Raw genomic sequence first — 19,232 nt, 5'->3', positions numbered from 1 at the left:
GTATGGCGAGGGATTCCAGCAAATTGAGGTAGGTGGTGTGCTTATCCTGGTTCATAGTGGGGGACCTATAGCTAGCAAGGATGAGGTATGGTACTTTCATGCTGTTTAACCTGTCTTGAAGTGTATTTAGTTTTAATGAAGATGGATACATCTCCACCTTTGGTTCCTTCATGCTCATTTTGAGGTCTGAATGTGTGGAATGTATTGTAGCCTTGCACAGCCGGGGTGCTCTCAGTGGCCTTGAACCATGTTTCGGTAACTGCACATACATCAGTGTCCTGCAAGGTGATAAGTGCTTCCAGGGAGTACAGTTTAATGTTTAAACTCCTAGCATTAAACAGCACAACTGTCAGTAGTTTGTCTTGATTAGATTTTATTTATTTATTTTTCTGACATTTTGTAACCAGGAAAGTTTGACTGGCTAGAGATTACCCATTTTCAGCGGAGGCCTTGGGGGAAAAGCTCCACATAAAGACGGACAGAAGAATAATTAAATACAGGACATTAAACATTGAGAAATTACATGTGGTTAAAAAAAATTATATAGATTATAAAAAATGCATAGTTGGATACAGGATTTTACTAGCAGTAAAATACATAGTTAGATACATGATTTTACTAGCAGGAATTAGCAGGACTTTATAAGTAAGAATTAAACCTACAATTTATATTCTGGTTGAAGGTGATACAGAGTGAATAGACTGATTGGTGGAGGGAGAGAAATATAGAGAGGGAGAGAATAAAAAAGTGAAAAGGTAGAGAGTTCTAGGTTGAAAGGTTATAGAAGTTATGGTGAACAGAAAGAATAGGAAGACTAATTTTGTTACTTAAAAAAGGGGAGGCAAGGGCCTCTGCCAGTATCTGAAAGCCTAGGGGGGACAGGTGCAGACCATCTCTAGCAAAGCAGTGAAGTTTGTCTGTCATATCCTCCCAGGCTGACAGATACTGAATCCCCTGGACTGACACCAGAAGCTGAGACAATTGTTGAAGTGAATCATTTTTTGTTTATATAGTGGCATCATCCTGGGTGACATTAGGATACTGCTTAGGGCTGCAGACATACCTGTGTGGGACACATAATCAGAGAGTTCCATCATGTCTGTCTTCATATAGTCCAGAGAGGTATATCTCAGGTCATTCACTCCAACACGTACTATGACAGACTTATAATGGTAATTGATGCTGAGTGACTTGAGCGCATGTGTGATTTGATGGATCCTTACCCCTGACAGGTAGCTGACCATAACCTTCTCCTTCACTCTGGTGAGGGGGACATCTGTGTGTTTCACTATGGAATCACCTATGACCAAGACATTTGAAGTGTTTTGCCTTAGGGGCTTATTTGTTGAGATATGTATGTGTGTGTGTGTGTGTGTGTGTGTGTGTGTGTGTGTGTGTGTGTGTGTGTGTGTGTATGTGTGTATGTATGTAGATATGTGAAGTAGTTTCTTTTTAAGTAATAACAAGTGTGGATGGTGTGCATTTGGGAGGTCTCTGTTATTTTGGTATGCTTTTAGTGAGTACCTCTGCATATGTGGGTTTATGTGTCATGACCTTATTTTGTGTGAGATGTGAGGTTTGAATGAGAGGTGAAGTATGTGTGTTGACAACCTGCTTGATGTCTGGTTTGTTTTTATGTAAGAGAATTGGTTCCAATTCCACTGTGTATTTGCATCTCTCCCATAGGTTACTAGTTTTCTTTAGGAGTAAATGGTTGTCATTACACATGAAGAAATTTCTAAATTGCCTCAAGATACCCATATCAATCAAGCTGGCAAGAGAAATGATGGGAAATTGCCCGTCCATTGTGCAGGATTTTTCTGAATGTGGTATTTGGGAAGGAAGTACGCTAGCTGGACTTAGTCACAAACAGCAAACATGATGGACTAATTCAATTAAATACAGTTAACAAAGTGCAGTGCTGGCTTAAAATATACTTATTTTTCAGGTTTTTTTTAGTGGATGCCTTGGATTTCAGTGCAGATGCCCTCTGGCTAAAGTTGCCAAACTTTGAGCAGCTCCGGTAAACTGAGCACAAACATGAGTCTTAAATACAGACACATTTAAACATTTTTAACACAACTACCAATAGGAAAGCCTCATAGTGAGCCTTTCTCCAGCATTCCCACACTCAAATGGGTCCTGAGCTACACACTTCTGGCATTAGAGTACACAGAGGCCCTGTTAATGTAAGATGGCTGATTTAAGAGCACAGTGATACCAAACAGTCTATATTCAGCTGGTCTGAATATAGCCTATGCTATGTAAGGCAAGGAAACACAATTTCTTGATGGGAAGGAGTAAGGGAGAGCACTTAAAGGTCAAAGTGAGAGTGCTTAGTAGTATACCTTTAGATGACCTGCAGTGGTACCACCCTCTGCACAAACTGGCAGCTTTTCGAGCAGCTGTGAACAGTGGGAGACTATGGAGAGCATTTCCTATAGAGGATTTTCAACTGGGGAAATGTTCTTATATGCAAGCACAGGGAACCATGTTTGCACATCAGGATGAAAGACTTTTATAAAGTTAAACCCTCAGGCCAATCAGATAAAAACACAATAATCTATAGACCAGTAGTTCCCACCTTGGATGTGTTGAATTTAGCTCTCTGCTCCCACCAGAGTGCAAAAGAACCATTTTAATGTAAAACAAACTTGTTTTGAGCTCAAGTGCAGTATAAATTCTTTACAACAGAAGTAAGAATTCCTGCAATATCAGGAAACCTTGTAAATAAGTTCACTAACCCTGAGAAATGTTCACAACAGACAAAAACTTTGTAAAACTTAAGATATATTTTGGCAAACTCAGGAGAACTTTGGCAAACTCAGAACAGCTTTTGCAATATCAGAGGATGTTAGGAAATATCAGAATACTTTTAAAACAACCTAAGAGCAGTTCAGTAACATACAGATGGAGTTTCTTTAACAAGTGCATGCAGAAAAACAGTGATAAATTCAACAAAATTAATAAATGCAGCACAGAAGTGTTAAATAACACTGAAACTGTTCTAGCAAGTGCAAAAATATACTTTTATCAGCTTTGTAGTTCCAGATGGTTTTAGAATCACTCCAAGTCTTGTAGTCACAGATGTCCAAGCCAGGAATAAGGAAGCTTTGAATAAATGAGTGGAATCTCATTGTTTGTATCACAGTCCTCATCTTCACTCTGGGTTGTGTTAAGTCATGATAGGAGGTCCACATCTGTGTCTAACCTCCTGGTACTGCCATCATAGTCTGTTTCATCTCCCAACAATTAGATGTTGCTAGATTTCTCCTGAACAGATGGCATCTTCACTGAGTGATATCAAGACTGGCTGTCTTACACTTGAAAGTATAGCTGAAACCATAGGTCTTGTGGGATGCTGACAACTAAGATCGTTTGCCTTCTGTGAATGTCACTCTGTGTGCTTCAGCAGCTCTCAACCAACCTTAGTCCAATGTTCCAGCCCTTCTTTTAATGCTGTTGCAGATGTGCAGTTGCGATTTAAAGGGTCCCACAGAAGTCAAGGAAATATCATCTCAGTGAAGAGAAAGGGTAGATTACTGGTAAGGGATGCATAGTATATCCCCCAGAGGTGCTGAGTTAAGGGTCAGAGGTGTTATGCAAGTGGTGGATTGCATTCTAATAACCAGATTGGTTATTGCCACTTGCAGCACCTCCATGAGCTCACTAAACCAGTATGACTGCATTCTTGGGGAATAGGCTTGCTGTGGGCTGGTCAGTTCATAGGTTCATAGGTGGGTACTAGGCTATCTGCCCGAAGGCATTTATAAGCCTAGCCAGAATGTGTTGGCTTTCGCCATCCCCTTAGATTAGTTCTCTGTGCCTCTGTCCAGCAGAGCCACTGAAATGATCCCCGAGGTAAACTTTCTGTTTCCCATCCACTCGTCAAGGTTTCTTTTGAAGAGTGTTAGCAAGGAGCTCTCCCTAATGTAGGTTGGGATCTTGTTCCAAAGCATGGGAAGTCTCTGGGACAGGAATCTATCCCTCCAACACGTCCTTTTTATTGTTGTGGTAAGGTTTAGATCCCTAGAGTGTGTGGCTCGAGGGAATAAGGTTTTCTTTAGGTGGAGCATGTCCATCAATTCTGGGTTGGACATGGCCTTGTATGTCAGGCAGAGATTACCTCTGAGTAGGCGGTATGCAACCGAGTACAACTGGAGTTTCTTCAGTCAAGCTGCATAGGGCATCTGTTTGAGGCCATTGATCCAATTTGGTGAGGTACTTCTGTGGTCTTTCCAGCTGTTGCAGGTGTCTTGTAAGGTACATCCCAAATGTGGCATTGTACTCTAAGATGGGTCTGATGAGTGATGAGTAGAGGGGCACAATGACCACTTTTGATCTGGATGCAAACCCTTTTGTGATTAGGTGGGCCATGTAGAAGGATTTTCTAACCACTTTGGCAATGTGATTATCAAAGGTGAGATTACTATCTACTTGGGTCCCCAGATCCCTTATTACATCTTCCGTATTTAGGGGACTGCCACCTATGTGGTAGTTTGTGGGTACTTTGTTTTTTCCAAAGGGGATGACTATGCACTTTTTGGCATTTAGCTTGAGGCCATGATTTTGACACCAGGTATCCGTCTCAGTGAGACCCTTTTGGAGGATGTCTGTGTCAGCCGGAGAGTTAATTATAGCCCCTAGTTTACAGTCGTCTGTGAACTTGGTCAGCCATAGTACTCCTGTGCTTGCCTGTACCTCTGAGAAGTATATGCTGAACAGGAGGGGTCCCAGGACTGAGCCCTGGGGAACACCACTTGTAACCGGTTTAGAGACGGACCTAGCTCCTGCAACTGTCACCATGTGGGTTCTGTCGGTGAGCCAGTTGGCAACCCATCTTGTGACGTATGGGTTTATGTTCAGGCTGGTGAGGTTGTCTATAATACTAGAATAGGGAATGATGTTGAAGGCCTTAGCAAGGTCTAGGTAGGCTGTGTGTACCACCTTTCCCTCGTCTATAGCCTTGGTAACTGTCTCAAAGAAGTCCACCAGGTTTAGGAGGCATGATCTGCCCTTAACAAAGCCAGACTGGGTAGGGCCCAGTGTTTGGAGGTTCCCAATGTCTCTGTTAATTAGTTCCATGATGATGCGCTCCATAGCCTTGCAGACCAAGCTAGTCAGGCTTATAGGCTGATAGTTCTCAGGGTCTGTTGTGGCTCCACCTTTGTGGAGCAGGATAACCATTGCTGTGCGCCACTCTATGGGTATGTAGCCTGTGGTGAGGCTGAGGTTGAACAGTGTGTTTAGGTGAGGGGTTAGTTCGTCTTTGGGCTCATGTAGGATGCAGCCTGGGACACTGTCTAATCCCATTGATGCTGAGTTTTTGGCTTTGGAGAAGGCTGTTTTAACCTGAGTGTCTGTGATTTCAGGGACTGTACATTCTTCTGGTATGGTTATGGGTCCTTTTGGGGGTGAGATGGGGGTAAAGTTTGCGCTGAACTTGTCTGCCAGGATGTTGGCGATATCAGTCAGTTCTGTGTATTTTGTGCCTTTCTGCACTAACTCCGAGCAGATCTGAGCATTGCCACTTAGATTCTTGACATAGCTAAAGAATGCCTTGTGGTTATCTTTGGAGTCCTTGGCAATTTTTCTTTCAAAACTCGCTTTGGATGATTTTATGAGGGATCGTAGTTTCTTGCTGATACTGATCAGGGATGTCTTCCCTTCTTGGGATTTTACTCTTTGCTGTACTAGTTTCCTCCTTCTATTATATAGCTTGTTTATGGCAGGAGTCCACCAGACTGGTTTCCTTTTCTTGGAGGAGTGAGTCTTGGTTTTGCTTGGGATGGCATGATCCATGCATTCTTGTAGCTGCCCGTAGAATGCATTAGTAAATGATTTTGCAGCTTGGATAGTGTTATCCTTCAGCATGGCGGCTTTGAAACTTTCCACCTTGGTCTTAAGTAACGTGAAGTTTGCTTTTGAAAAGTTTTTCATGGTGGCTTTCTTGTCCGGGGGGAGGAATATGGATATCCAGAGTGATTTGTTTATGGTCAGATCTAACCAGCGAGGGGTTGACCTTTGGTGTGGAACACCGGTCACCCATGATGGTGATGACCAGGTCCAATATATTGTCACCTCTGGTGGGAGTGTTGACTAGTTGAACCAGGGCATTTGAGTTTATAAATTCTAGGAAAAGTTGGGCAAGGTAGTTAGTACTTGAGTAGTTCTCCCAGTTAATGTTTGGGTAATTGAAATCACCCAATATTAGGGTGTTTGGTAGCACCTTTATGTTTTCCCAGTGTTTCCAGAAACATGGAATGGGGGTCCTGGGACATGGTGGGTGATCTATAGCACGCTACAATTTGAATTGCAGTTTTGCCCATTGTTAGTTGCACATGGATGATCTCTGATGCATTGTGCTGTGCCAGTAATCTGGAGGTGTGGATATCCTTGATGAATATGGATACGCCCCTGCCTTTTGTATTTCGGTTTGTGATCTGTGGCCAAAATGTATGGTATGAGTTGTAAACTGGTAGTGCTGGTGTGCTCTCTGGAGCCTTAAACCAGGTTTCTGTTACTGCACGTATATTGATTTTCCCCATACTGAGGAGTGCCTCGAGTGTGTGTATTTTGAGGTTTAGACTTCTGGCATTGAGTAGCATTACCCTCAGTTTTTTGTTACTTGTGCTATTTGTTTTTCTCAGACATCTGTTATGTAACTGCAGTTATCTACAGGGCTGATACAAAGTTTACAGGGTAAGGTACTGATTTATGCTGCCTTTTAAAGTTTGTTTCCAATGTTGCAATATAACTGTTAGTTTTAAGGTGTGCATGCCTGCAGAAGGGACTGGGGGGGGGGGGTAACATAGCACTTTTTGTACTGCCACAGGGAACATGCTCAGATGTATGCAGAGACAGTCCCATTGGCATGCTCAGAGTTAATGACTTAATATTATCCATTAGAAGAGAAGATTTGGATTGACTAAATAATTTGGCATAAATCTGTGTATTATATATTTTTGTTATTGCTACAGTATGAGGAAAGACACTGTTTTTTATTTACTTATGCAATATTTCAGGCAATGTTCTGCCACAGTATAGGCACTGATATTCATTAGCTTCAGATATGTCTTTAAAATTGATGCATGATTGCTTTTTCAGAGGTTTTAGCTATTACTACCAAAGTTTGTAATTTTCTGCATCTTCTGATATTCATTGCTTCTAGACAGTTCTGAATTCACACTGTAATGGAAAACAAAAGGTAAAACCTGAAACAAAAAAATTATGTTTCACCCATAGGTCTTCTTCTAAAAGAATCTGGAATAAATAAATAAAAAAATAAAAATGGCAAACAGCTAACTTGCATTTAAATAAGCTATGCAGATGTGAAAGACTGCTTCATTTTATAGCCTTGCATTGCCTTCCATTTATCAGTGGTTACAGTCCCTTCTCAGTCCCTTTTCTTTCAAATACTAAAGAGCACTATATCCAGGTAGCAATAATTTGCTTTTAATCTTTTGTGTTCCTTCTGAAGATTTCCAGTCAAAACATCAGTTTTAACCGTAACTACATTTGTGTTATTTGTGCACTGACTGTAGCATAAGCCATTATACCCGTACGGTTGTTTTTCCTGATTAATATTGTCTCAATTTCATTACAGCATGCTCATCATTCATGGACATTGTGATTGTATTGGATGGTTCAAACAGTATTTGGCCCTGGCCACCAGTCCAAAACTTTTTGATTAAGTTGGTGGAGAGCTTAGACATAGGTCCACATAGTGCTCAGGTAAGTACATGACAATTTGATGCATTAAAAAAGACATATCTGCACAGTTAAGCTATTTACAGTATGCATATGTGCTGTCTAATCCAGATTATGCAATATAATGCATTAAATCCTTTTTAATGTATAGTGATCTGTTTTTTTTTCAGTTTGCATAGTCAGCACAATAACTCTAGACAAAGGAAAAATTATTATAGAACAAAGGCGTACCATCAGGGATAGTTGTAAACGCTGCCAGTGTACACAATACTAGTATAACAGGGTTTGCATTAGTATACATTAAAACAGCAGCTGTACATTCTGCAACATTCTCAAAGCCACAAACTCCTCTCCCAACCTCTCAGCACAATAATTCTGGACAGAGCAAAAAATTATCATAGAACAAAGGTGTAGCATCAGGCATAGTTGTAGACATTGCCAGTATACATAAAACAAACTAGCAGAACAGGGTTTGCATTGGTATACATTAAAACATCTGTATATTCTGCAGCATTCTCACAGCCACTATCCCCCACTACCAATATTTCAGCTCAATTGTACACAAAACAGAAATGCAATATTGAATATTCTTATGCAAGACTAGATAAAAAAACGACATCAAATCTGGACATTAATTACAAACAAGCCTTCCTTCCTCAGTCTCTTAGCAGAAGAATTCTGGACAAAGATAAAATAAAACTGTTACAACCACAGCCCCTCACCCCCCCCCCCACACACACACACACACGCACACACAAATCATCTTAGCCTAACATCTCTGCAGAAAAAAAGTTATACAATCCTCTCCCTAGGACCCCCAGCAAAAATAAAGTTAAAAATAAACCCAGCAACTTACCTTTTCTGCAGTTGATAGAAGGCTGCTACTAATCCTCTGCTTGCTTCTACTACACACAGACCAGACCTGTTCAGCCCTTTTAAATTGCCCTCAAAAGGACAGTTTTTCAGATCTTTTAGAAATTGCCCTTACAAGGGCAGTTAAAATAGAGCTGCTTTGCTGGTCCCAATGTCGTTCCAGCAAAACCTGCATCCTCCATCCATCCTCACAGCATACCTCTCAACATCTTAGCATGAAAAATCTGGACAAAGCCAAAAATAATAGGGGTACAAAGGCTTAAAAATAGGGACACTTTTTAAATATTGCTTATATAAACTTACAAACTTGCTTTCAGACTTTGCTTTAGCATACATTTTTCTGAAGGATATAAAGTCTAAAACTTAAATGTATCTGCTATTTTTTAGTGACTTCAGTACTCATTACTGTATAAGAAAACCACAAATGTTATGAAGAACAAACCAAAAATATAAAGCAAAAATCTGGATATTCTTAAAAATCTGGGCAGTTCAGATATTTGCCTAACGTTGACAATCAAAAGAAATGATCCAACAGACCACATATTAAGGTAAACCCAATCAGGAAGCTAGAACTTCCTTCTTGATTTTTACAGCCAATGAGGAGCCAGGCAAGAAGGGTGAAAGGTGAAGGGGTATAGCCCATTTGCATCACTTTGGGGCAGGGGTCTGCACACTTGGAGAGCACATAACCATACTGTTTTCTCCAGTGGAAACTGGGGAAACTACCTGCCATGTTTTGAGGTTGGTGAGCAGGGTTGCTTGCAGGTATATGTCCCTTGCAGAATGGAGGGGCCACCCAGTGCTAACACCAATTGCATATCCCACCTTCTCTAGTGGTGTGCTGGGATATGGAGCTAAAGAAAACCTCACATCACAAAGGATGGTTACCCAAATGATGGCTTTTCCTGGCTGACTCCCCACTGGGGATGAAGGAATGAATGGGTCAGTAGGCCGCAAGAGGGCTGATGGTTTTCAGGCTGTGGAGAAAAAAAACAGCCAGAAATTACAGATCTCATCCTTCACAGCATAAATAGTTCCATCAGAGATAAACCTATCGTCATCTAAGAGGTAATGCTTATTTAAAAATAACTGGGGCAGTTTGGTTTCTTTAATCTTCCCTTTCTGTTTGTTTTTTTTTTTTATTCTTTCTTTCAAAACCTGTGCAGCCCCTTCTTCCCGGTCACTAGCTGATGCATGAAACACTACAGTAATTAGATGTAAATTCCATATGTCATCATAAGTTTGCAAACTCCAGAACAGCAAAACAAGATCTATTATCAAACACTAGCATTTCTATCATACAGTATGTGACAAAATTTTGCAGCTAGTGATGAGAAGCAAAAATCCAAAGACCTACCTTATCCTTCCTTGCCTGACTAGTTAGTCTTTTACTATGTCTAACTCCAGTTTTCTACCATCTAGGTCCTTCTTGTCCCACAGACCCCATTTCCATTCATCCTAAAGTTCCACGAGATGGACATCTGTTCCACATCCTAAGGACTTCACAAATCTCATTCTCTCTCCATCTCCCACTCTTCTTCTTTGACTAGCTTATGCTATTCCTTTCATGCTCCATTCTTGCATCCTTCACTTTCTTTTTTATTTTATTTTTTTTCTGTTGATTTATCCTTTTAACCCTTCTAGGCCTTTCACGTTTTACCACTGACTTGCAAAGCAAATGTCAGAGAAGTGACAAGCTAAAAGATAGTTAAAATAAGACAGACTATTATTACTTAATTTATAATAACATTTCTTACTTGGGAATAAATAATAATTTATGTCCATAATTACATTCTGATTAAGCTGTTTCAGGAATCTTTCAGAAGCAATTAGTTCACCTTTTGTAATGCTCAGATATCAGAGCAGCTCAAAAATGCACAAGTCTTTCAGAAACAAATAATTACCTTGCTGTATACCAGTGAAACAAACTAAGAATGGTTGTTTTTCTACCTTATCTATCCGCAACATTAAAATCTATGAGAGAGAGTCTTATAATACTATGTCTTATTCCAGAATGCTAACATAACTATAAATTGGAAAAAAATGAATCAAATATTAACTAAAAAAACTTGCTTCTTGATTTCTACAGCTAATTACGTCCCTTGCTTCACTGAAGCGGACCTGATTGAGAGCAGCTAACAAGTAAAGCAAGGGACCTGATTGCCTGCAGCCATCAAGGAAGCAAGTTCTTTCAGGGGGAAAAAAAAAGCGGAATTGCGCGACAGCGCTGCCGAAATGAACGAGGCACCAAGCAAGGAGTGGAAGCGATTTTGAAACCCACGGCTGCTTCATATGGGGGCCCTTGTACGTGGGGAAATAATGGGGGGCTCCCCGCGGCTGCGGATTTGGCAGGTGCCTAAAACCGGCTATGTATGTGGATGTCATTGGCAACAGAGGTACAGACTCCCAGTATATCTGTATTGCTCCTGGAGTCAACGGCAGATATTAAAATTAGGAGGCAGCTGTATGCCAAACATATTATTATACTCTAGCCTCTCAGATAAAGTAATGCCTATGACCTTTGTATGGTCAAGATGCAGCTATTATGACATGATAGCTGGTAACCCAAGCCCCAGACTTTCTGTGAAGTAAACACCAGAAAGAAAACATTTGTTTAGATGTCAGGGCCTAGAAAACTTACAAACTGTAAAATGAGAACCAGTTTAACAACATCTCAGTACAGTTTAGCCACAAATTAGAAGAACACTGAATATAAAAATATGAGTAGTGGTGAACTGAAACAGATGGATAAACAAAAGTACCATATCAGTTCTAGACATCTTCCACTTGATTTAGATATGTTATCTTAAACAGTAATATTTGAGGAATCATCAAAATTGAGAGTTAGTTATATACAGAAAACATGAGAAAAATAAAAGTTTCAGACATGAAAAACATATTACATTATTTCCGGAAATATTATGAAAATATAAATAGACCTAAACCAACTGCAAATGATAACAAAATTGTAGAAAAATAGTTAAAAGACAACATTTCAGAGACTCTATCCTCTGAAAACATTGCCAAAACTGATAAACCTTTTACTTTTACAGAATTAAAAGACCAAATAAGTAAACTAAAAGCCAACAAAGTACCAGAGATGGATGGCCTGATTCCTGAAGTATACAAAATCTTACCAGATAACATATTAAAAATCTTGTTAAACACATTCCATGAAGTCAAGAATACATCTAATATTCCACCATCATGGAAATATTCTCCTGTTCCCCCATATTAAATTCTGACAAATAACCCACTTATTGTTCTTCCTATAGACCTATCTCATTTCTAAATAAAGACTATACGATCGTTATGACCATTTTAGCAAATAGACTCAATTCTGTTTTCTCTAACTTGATACCTAATGACCAGACAGGTTTTATAAAAAATAGAAAAGTTCAAGGTAACATAGTAAGACTACTCTCTTTAAGAGATATTGCAAAAAAGGAAAAATTGATTGACTATAATGAGTTTTGATATAGATAAAGCATTTGATTATCTTAGCTGGCCTTACTTATTTAAAGAATTACAGCAATACAATTTTTCTCCAGATGTTGACAGTTTAATTAGAAAGCTTTATGAAAACTCTATTTCCTTTGTAAAGATAGGCTCTTTTTTGTCTTCTCCTTTTAAAGTTACAAAAGGCACAAACCAAGGTTGCCCTTTATCTCCTTTAATGTTTGCCCTCGCTGCAGAACCCTTTGCTAATTATATCAGAAATAACATGAAGACCAAAGGCTATGATCTTAATAATGACTTATCACCCAAGAGTCAACTATTTGCTGATGATTTACTATTGACTAGTGATGATGTTAAAACATCTTTAACTACTTAGTGCTCTAGACTTATTTGAAAACCTATCAGTTTAAAATGAGGTTTAAAATGTAATCATAATAAAATCCAAGTGCTCTTAATAAATAAGAACACCACCACTAAAAAGAGAACTTATGAACATTTTAACTGGGACACTGCACTTATTAAATACATAGGTGTCTCCAAAATAAACAGTCACAATAAATTATTAAAATCTAATGAATTCAGTTACTAGTCTAACAGATAATTGGAACAAACTTATTTTTTTACTTTCAAAGTCAGACTAATATTAATTAAAATGATAGTACTACCCAAAATCCTTTATATTAGTCAGTCTTTGATTATTTCCCCACTTAAAAACAATTACTAAAAAGATCAATAATATTTTATTAACATTTGTCTGGCACCCCAAAAAGCAAAGGATTCCCTTACAAGGACACACAGCAAGCTGGGAAGAAGGGGGTATTGGATTCCCTAATGATGACTTATATAGGAATGCTGCCATTTTCACTATAATATTCTTATGGACTAATTCCTCATACACATCATATTGGAAACTAATACATGAAAAAACATCTTATTAAGTAATAACAAAATGTTACTTGAACCTCTCACTAAAATAAATAGGAATATCTTTACATGGTCATTAAAATATATATACAGGATAACAAACAGAAACTAAAGTCCTGTTCTCTCATCAACCTGATACTAATGAATTTTAAAAGACTTATTCAGTCCAACCATCTAATTAAAAACTTATTAATCTCAATCTTTCCAAGTGCCTTCACTAATGAGTGTTTAATCTCCTTTGTTATCAACAAAATGTTAGAATTAAAAAAAGTAACTTGTTATACTGGAACCAATTTTTTTCTACAAACAAAATGTATTCAGCTGATCTTTTAATTGCCAGATACAGTTTACATAATAGCAATTGGTTAGATATACAAACCTGTAGAGAATTCTTCTATGACAAAAGTATATTATCATTACACACCCATGGGGTTAATACACCTAAAATCCAGGACTTAATGTCTAATATTATTAATGGGTCTCTAAGAGGTACCTCACTTATATCTTTGCTTTACAAAACCATCAGATCTGATTTTAGCTTTATAGATGCCTCTTATTGGAGCTACTCTACCAAAATAAATAAAGAAGAATTTACTACACATAATAAAAAACTCTATTTAAAATCAGTAGGAAAAACAACAATTTCTCCCTGTTGGAGAATATATATACTTGGAAATTTCTTCATAGATGCTTCTTGACACCACATAGAATTGCAAACATATATAAAAAGAATGATAAGAAATACTGGAGAAGTAATTCAGTAGATGCTGATTGGTTTCATATGACTGTTGCTTGTAAAATGTTATCCTCATTTTGGAGTGAATTTAGACATTTCTGTAAAGCCTTATGGAATGGAAATTGTATAATTTCTGATTCTCTCATTCTGTTTAATGTACCAATTCCAGAAGCTGTACCTAAAACGCAAGTACATATATTATGGTCAGTCCTAGCAGTTGCAAGGAAAGCTGTAACAAAAAACTGGAAAATTGATTCTTCTCTCTTTTAACAACAAACATATTTATTTAGCCAAATCGGTATGTGATAAAGAAATTTCTACCATAAAGTTGAAAGCAAAAAAAAAATCAGCACATAAATTAATTGCTTGGGAAAAATTGCCTTTATTATTGCAGACATTTCAGATGGTTTCCTGACTGTATATAAATGTATGATTTTGTTATGGACTTTGTATATAATTTACTTTAGTTATGGATATAAATGTCTCTTTGTTTATTGTTCTTGTTAAAAATAAAAACATTGTTGAAAAAAAAGAACAGTACAAATGAAAACTAAATATCAAGATTTTGTCATTATGAATTCAACATTCCTTGTGGTTTGTACGTTTATTTTCTTTGATAAGGAACAGGGACCATTCATAATCTTGACTTTCACTTGCCTGAGATACAAAACTAGGAGTGAACAACATGCAGTGGCAAGTGTATGAACGGTTTAAAAAGAATAATAAATGTTAAATGATTCCATAAAAAAATGGGAGTTAGTTTCACACACCTGAAAATGGGAGGGTTGTGAGTTCCACAGGGTCAGATGTTAAATATGCAAATGAATGTATGTAAGATATTTCTGGCTAAATCTGTAGATCACCTGCTCAACAGCAGACCAGACAAACTAATGTGATATACAAGAACTCAAACAAGAGGGATTGCATAAATACCTGGGAATAAATGAATGATCAGCAGAAAAACATGAACAAAACAGAACAAAATGTACTAAGGAATAGCTTAGCAAACTGTAGACAACAGAGAAAATTACATTGCCATCCACGAGTAAAGTCACTGAAGTTCAGGTTGTAAGTCTGTTACCCTCCCAGTTCTGACTTGTAGCATTTTTGCTATTGATTAACTGCAAGAATGCGTCTTGGTCGAACTTAAAACAACGAAAAGGCAAAACAGCGAAGCGGGTTTTAAGCGAATTCTTTCCCAGGGAAAGAATTCGCTTGGAAGCTTCTGTTACTTTGCTGTTTTCTGCACTGTAGTGTGATCCCCAAGTTGGTATATTTAAGAAGGGGGTGGGGCAAAGCCCCCCACTTTATGTATTCTTTCATTTTTTTCTTCTTTTTTTTTTTTTTTTTTTTTGGAACAGCAATTTTTTTTCCCTTGGAAAATAAAATCACTGTTCTGAGCTATTGAGATTGCAAGCTTTCACTTACATGGGGTCAATTATTCATCGTTCACTTTTTTAAGCTTTCAATGATATAATATAAACCCTAAAATAAATAAGGAAAGCTAGTGAAGAAATGCAAAAGATTAGGAAGTCATCAAAAGAAAAAAGTAGTGCAAGAAAAGTGAAAAATATAAAGACAGACCAGGCTAAAAAGGAACACTGGTTGGCTAACAGACAGGCTAAGAGAACAGTTGCAATAGAGAACAGTTCCCATACTCTGGAACAAACTACCCATTCATGCCAAGCAAAGCTCCTCATTGGCCCTCTTTAAGAAAAAGCTTGACGACTGGATGGGAAATAGAAAATTCTCCCCGGGGATCACTTCTGCAGCACTGCTTGACAGGGGCACAGGAAAATTATTTTCTTGGGTGGCGGAAGACAGGTTACCTTTTTGATGAGGCTTATATTGGCCTCAGGACCATTGGCCTAGTACCTACCTGTGAACCTATGAATCGCAAAGAACAAGGCATCAGAGGCACTCTATCAGCTTCTTGAAAGTGACTCGTCAGATGGCACAAAGAAACTCTAATCAGATTGCAAGACAAGACATAAAGATAAAGAAGATAGTCATCAGGCACCCATCATAAGTCATGTCATCAACAATCAGCTCACCAGTCTACAGGACATCAAAAGTAGATTGAAGGAGTACATCGAGCAGCTTTCAAATAAAGAAAACCATATAGAAGCTGCACTCCCCTAGAGACCGTCTATGATGAAAGAAGAAGACAAGTGCTCCTTTGAAGCAGTAAGAACAGCACCAAGGAAAATGAGGTCAGGGAAAGCAACAGGCTCAGATGAAGTCAGGTCACATATGATCAAGATATTGATTGAGGCATGACTGTCGAAGAAGTTAGGAGAGTTTGAAAGTGGCATTAAATCAAGAGAGATGGTGACAGTTGATATGACACCCTGACTCCATGTAAAAAATGGGAAAAATTTGTGACAATGTAAAGGTTTATTTAAAGTGAAATATTGTGTTAAATACAAGGACAATTGTTATTGTTTATCAAATATTCTTTGAGATGAGTGTCTATGCTTTATGATGTAGTTTCAGCAGATGCATATTTTCAGTAATTAACTATATAGATTGAGTATAAAGAATCACCTTCATGGTTGATTGATTTATTTTTGCATAGAATGTGTTTTGTTGACATCACAGGGACTGGGTAGATTGTACGGTTGCACAAGCTCCTAGCTAGAAGAATATTTTTGAGCTTTGTGAATTATATTGTAAAGTTGTATGAAAGATAGATATGTTAGATTGTTTGGTAGGGTTAGCATATTAATTTATTGAAGACCAGGCAGCAGTGTGTTCTATTTTTAAGATTTGCTGCAAATTTTGCTATGTTATTGTAAGCTCTTTCTAGTTTATAATGCTATTTTTTTTTGTAAATTGATAAGTATTAAGTACAGGACGGGAGGAAAAAGAAGCGATCTTATTGGAGTGTAATATGCTTGTTTCGTTAAATAAGTTTTAGGTTTATTTACTGAGCCTGATTTCTTGTGTGCTTTGGATTCAGTGTAGACAATAATGTGATCACATTTAGGATGATGATTGATGATGATATTCAGTAAGTTTAGTCTGTGCACCTTGCTCAATACCAGTATTATTTGATGATGAATTGTTTTGGGCTGAATTGTTTGGGTAAAATCATTTAGCTTAGATTTTTTAAGATTTACTTGTAGTTGGGATTCCATGAGGAATGGGAAAGACTGTAGTGCTATTGTTTTTAGTTGGGTTAAGTGCTTTGTCTGAGAAGATAATGATCGTCATCTGCATATTTGTTAAGTGAGAGCTAGAGATGTTGTGCTTACCATTGATGAGTACATTGAATAGGAGTGGGTCTAGAAGGATCCATTTTAGAAAGCCTACTTAAGTTGGTTTGGAGGCAGAATAAGTTAGTTGCCATTGAACAGATTGTCATCTGTCTGTTCAGTAGCTGCATATCTGCTCCACAGCAGTATTCCTGAAGTATAGGCTAGATAATCTGTAACTATGTTAAGTATGCAACCCACCATCAAAGTCCATATACATATCTAGAAATAATGATGTTACTAGATGGTCGTTTACTTAGATGGTTTGTCTTGGAAGGACAGTAAGGCTGTAGTTGTACTAGATCCTTGGTGGAAGCCATACTGTATTGAGGTAAGTAAAGTTTTTGTTAGCAAGTGATTTTGATGTTGAGCGTATACACATTTTTGAGAATCATGGATAGTGGAGACAAAATTACAATTAGTCTGAACTTTGTAATGTCAACTGATATACCCAGGTTATGGCTTATTTTAATATAAGCTTGTCTCCAGATGGCTGAAGCATATTTTTCAGTAATAGATATATTGATTAGAATTTTAGCAGCTTATGTTATCTTATCATCAGCTTCCCTAGGAAGTCTGTACGGCGGCTTAACTTTTTGTAGCTTTTTGTAGTAGTTTTTTTTTTATATATAGTGAAAAGGTACACTGTGTATTGTTAAGCTGTCATATACTGTTTGTAACCATTGTATCCTTTGGTTGTGCTGGTTAGCTAAAAAGGATATAGCCTATGAAGTGTGCATTCATCTTAGAAGTTATATAATAGACTGTTTCCCATTATAAGGAGGTTGGGATTATTTTCCTTGGAAAAGTACTTTGTTAATTATGTTCCAGAGGTGTTTAGGATTGTATTGGATAACTTCATGAAGCAGTTTACTTTGTTTTGGTGTACCATTTTCATTCGAGTTTCTAGAGTTTTGTATGTTTGTATGTTGACAGTATAATTCTGTTTTTTCCAAGTCTTTGTGTATAAAGTATGAAATCAGTAAGTGATGGCCAAGCTATCACTTTGTGTTTTATTTTTGTTTTATGGATTGGAACCAGTGAGTTTCAGGTTTATCAAGAGGAAGAGTTTTAAATGGAGTCCAGCAGTACTGGATAAGTAATAAGCTTAAAATGGAGTCCTTATATAGGTTTATAGGCAGCTACTAGGTTTGCAGTCCTGGAGACAACTGAGGAGCATAGCCCACTTTCCCAAGTTTCTCCAAAGCACTGACAGATTAAGTAACTTGCTCATTGCCATACAATAGGTAAACATAGATACTGAAAGACTCAAACCCCTTTTTCTGCTAACTGCTAGACAGTATTAATTCTCTGCACAAACTGTTATATATATATTCATCCATCCACAACCGCTTTATTTATGTATCTATGTATATGAGATATGTGTATGTGTGTGTGTATATATATATATATATATATATATATATATATATATATATATATATATACACACACACATGCACGCACACACACACACACACACACACACACACACACACACACACACACACACACACACACCACCTACTTTCAATCCCTTCTGCCCCTTCAGTCCTGTTTCTCAAGGTAAATTCTCAGGGCCCAGGGGTTCATGGTAGCATTCATACCCATTGTTCCCTTTTGCAAAACTACATGTGAGAAAGATCCAGTGGTAACTAAAATGTATTTAGTCCCAGCAGTGTCATCCTCTGGACACTCATATCATACTTCATTTTCTGAGGAAATAATTCAGTGGTGGACATTTCCGGTAAAGCCCAATGTACTTTTTTCTTTCAAGCTCACAGATCCTTCTCCGGACCTGAACACAAATGCCTCAGACCTGTCTTGGTGGCCATGGAGAGGTTCCCTAAGAGTCCATGGAAAATGGCTGCTAAAACAAAACACAGAACACATCAACATGAAGGAAATACAGGCTATGCAAGTCTTCTCTCACACATGGTCTCTATGCCCCCCTCAGGATCTTCACAGACAACACAAGAGTCATGCGGCATAAATACAAGTGGGGGACCAGCTCTTAACTATGTAGACTGGCTCTTCTAACTAGGGAACAGGCAAACTTGTCCCCCAAGCAGTGTACATTCCCACCCAGGACAATGTCCTGGTGAATTATTTTCTAAGCAGACCCAAGGAAGACTCTGATGAATGGGTGTTGAAAAGGGACATCTTAGTCATAGTCTGCAAATGGAGTATTCCTCAGATAGACCTATTTCCTCCTGTTCACACCAAACAGCTCCATCTGTCTTGTTCCAGGACTCCTTGTCATCTGGCCTGGA

The 19,232-nt window shown here is 38.0% G+C and overlaps 1 protein-coding gene across 1 annotated transcript in view; it reads left to right on the top strand.

The window, feature by feature from the left end:
* ITGA2 (integrin subunit alpha 2) overlaps positions 1–19,232 on the top strand; it is a 2,089,078-nt gene that overhangs the window by 1,115,801 nt on the left and 954,045 nt on the right. Inside the window, exon 6 of the mRNA XM_044064418.1 lies at positions 7,607–7,734. Within this exon, the coding sequence (XP_043920353.1) occupies positions 7,607–7,734 (128 nt within the window). The remainder of the gene's footprint in view (positions 1–7,606; positions 7,735–19,232) is intronic.

The sequence above is a fragment of the Protopterus annectens genome, chromosome 2.part2 (assembly GCF_019279795.1).
Source record: "Protopterus annectens isolate FY-2018-M chromosome 2.part2, PAN1.0, whole genome shotgun sequence".
Taxonomy (NCBI): Eukaryota; Metazoa; Chordata; order Ceratodontiformes; family Protopteridae; genus Protopterus; species Protopterus annectens.
Note: the sequence above shows the minus strand (reverse complement) of the source record. Positions and strands in the feature narration are given on the sequence as shown.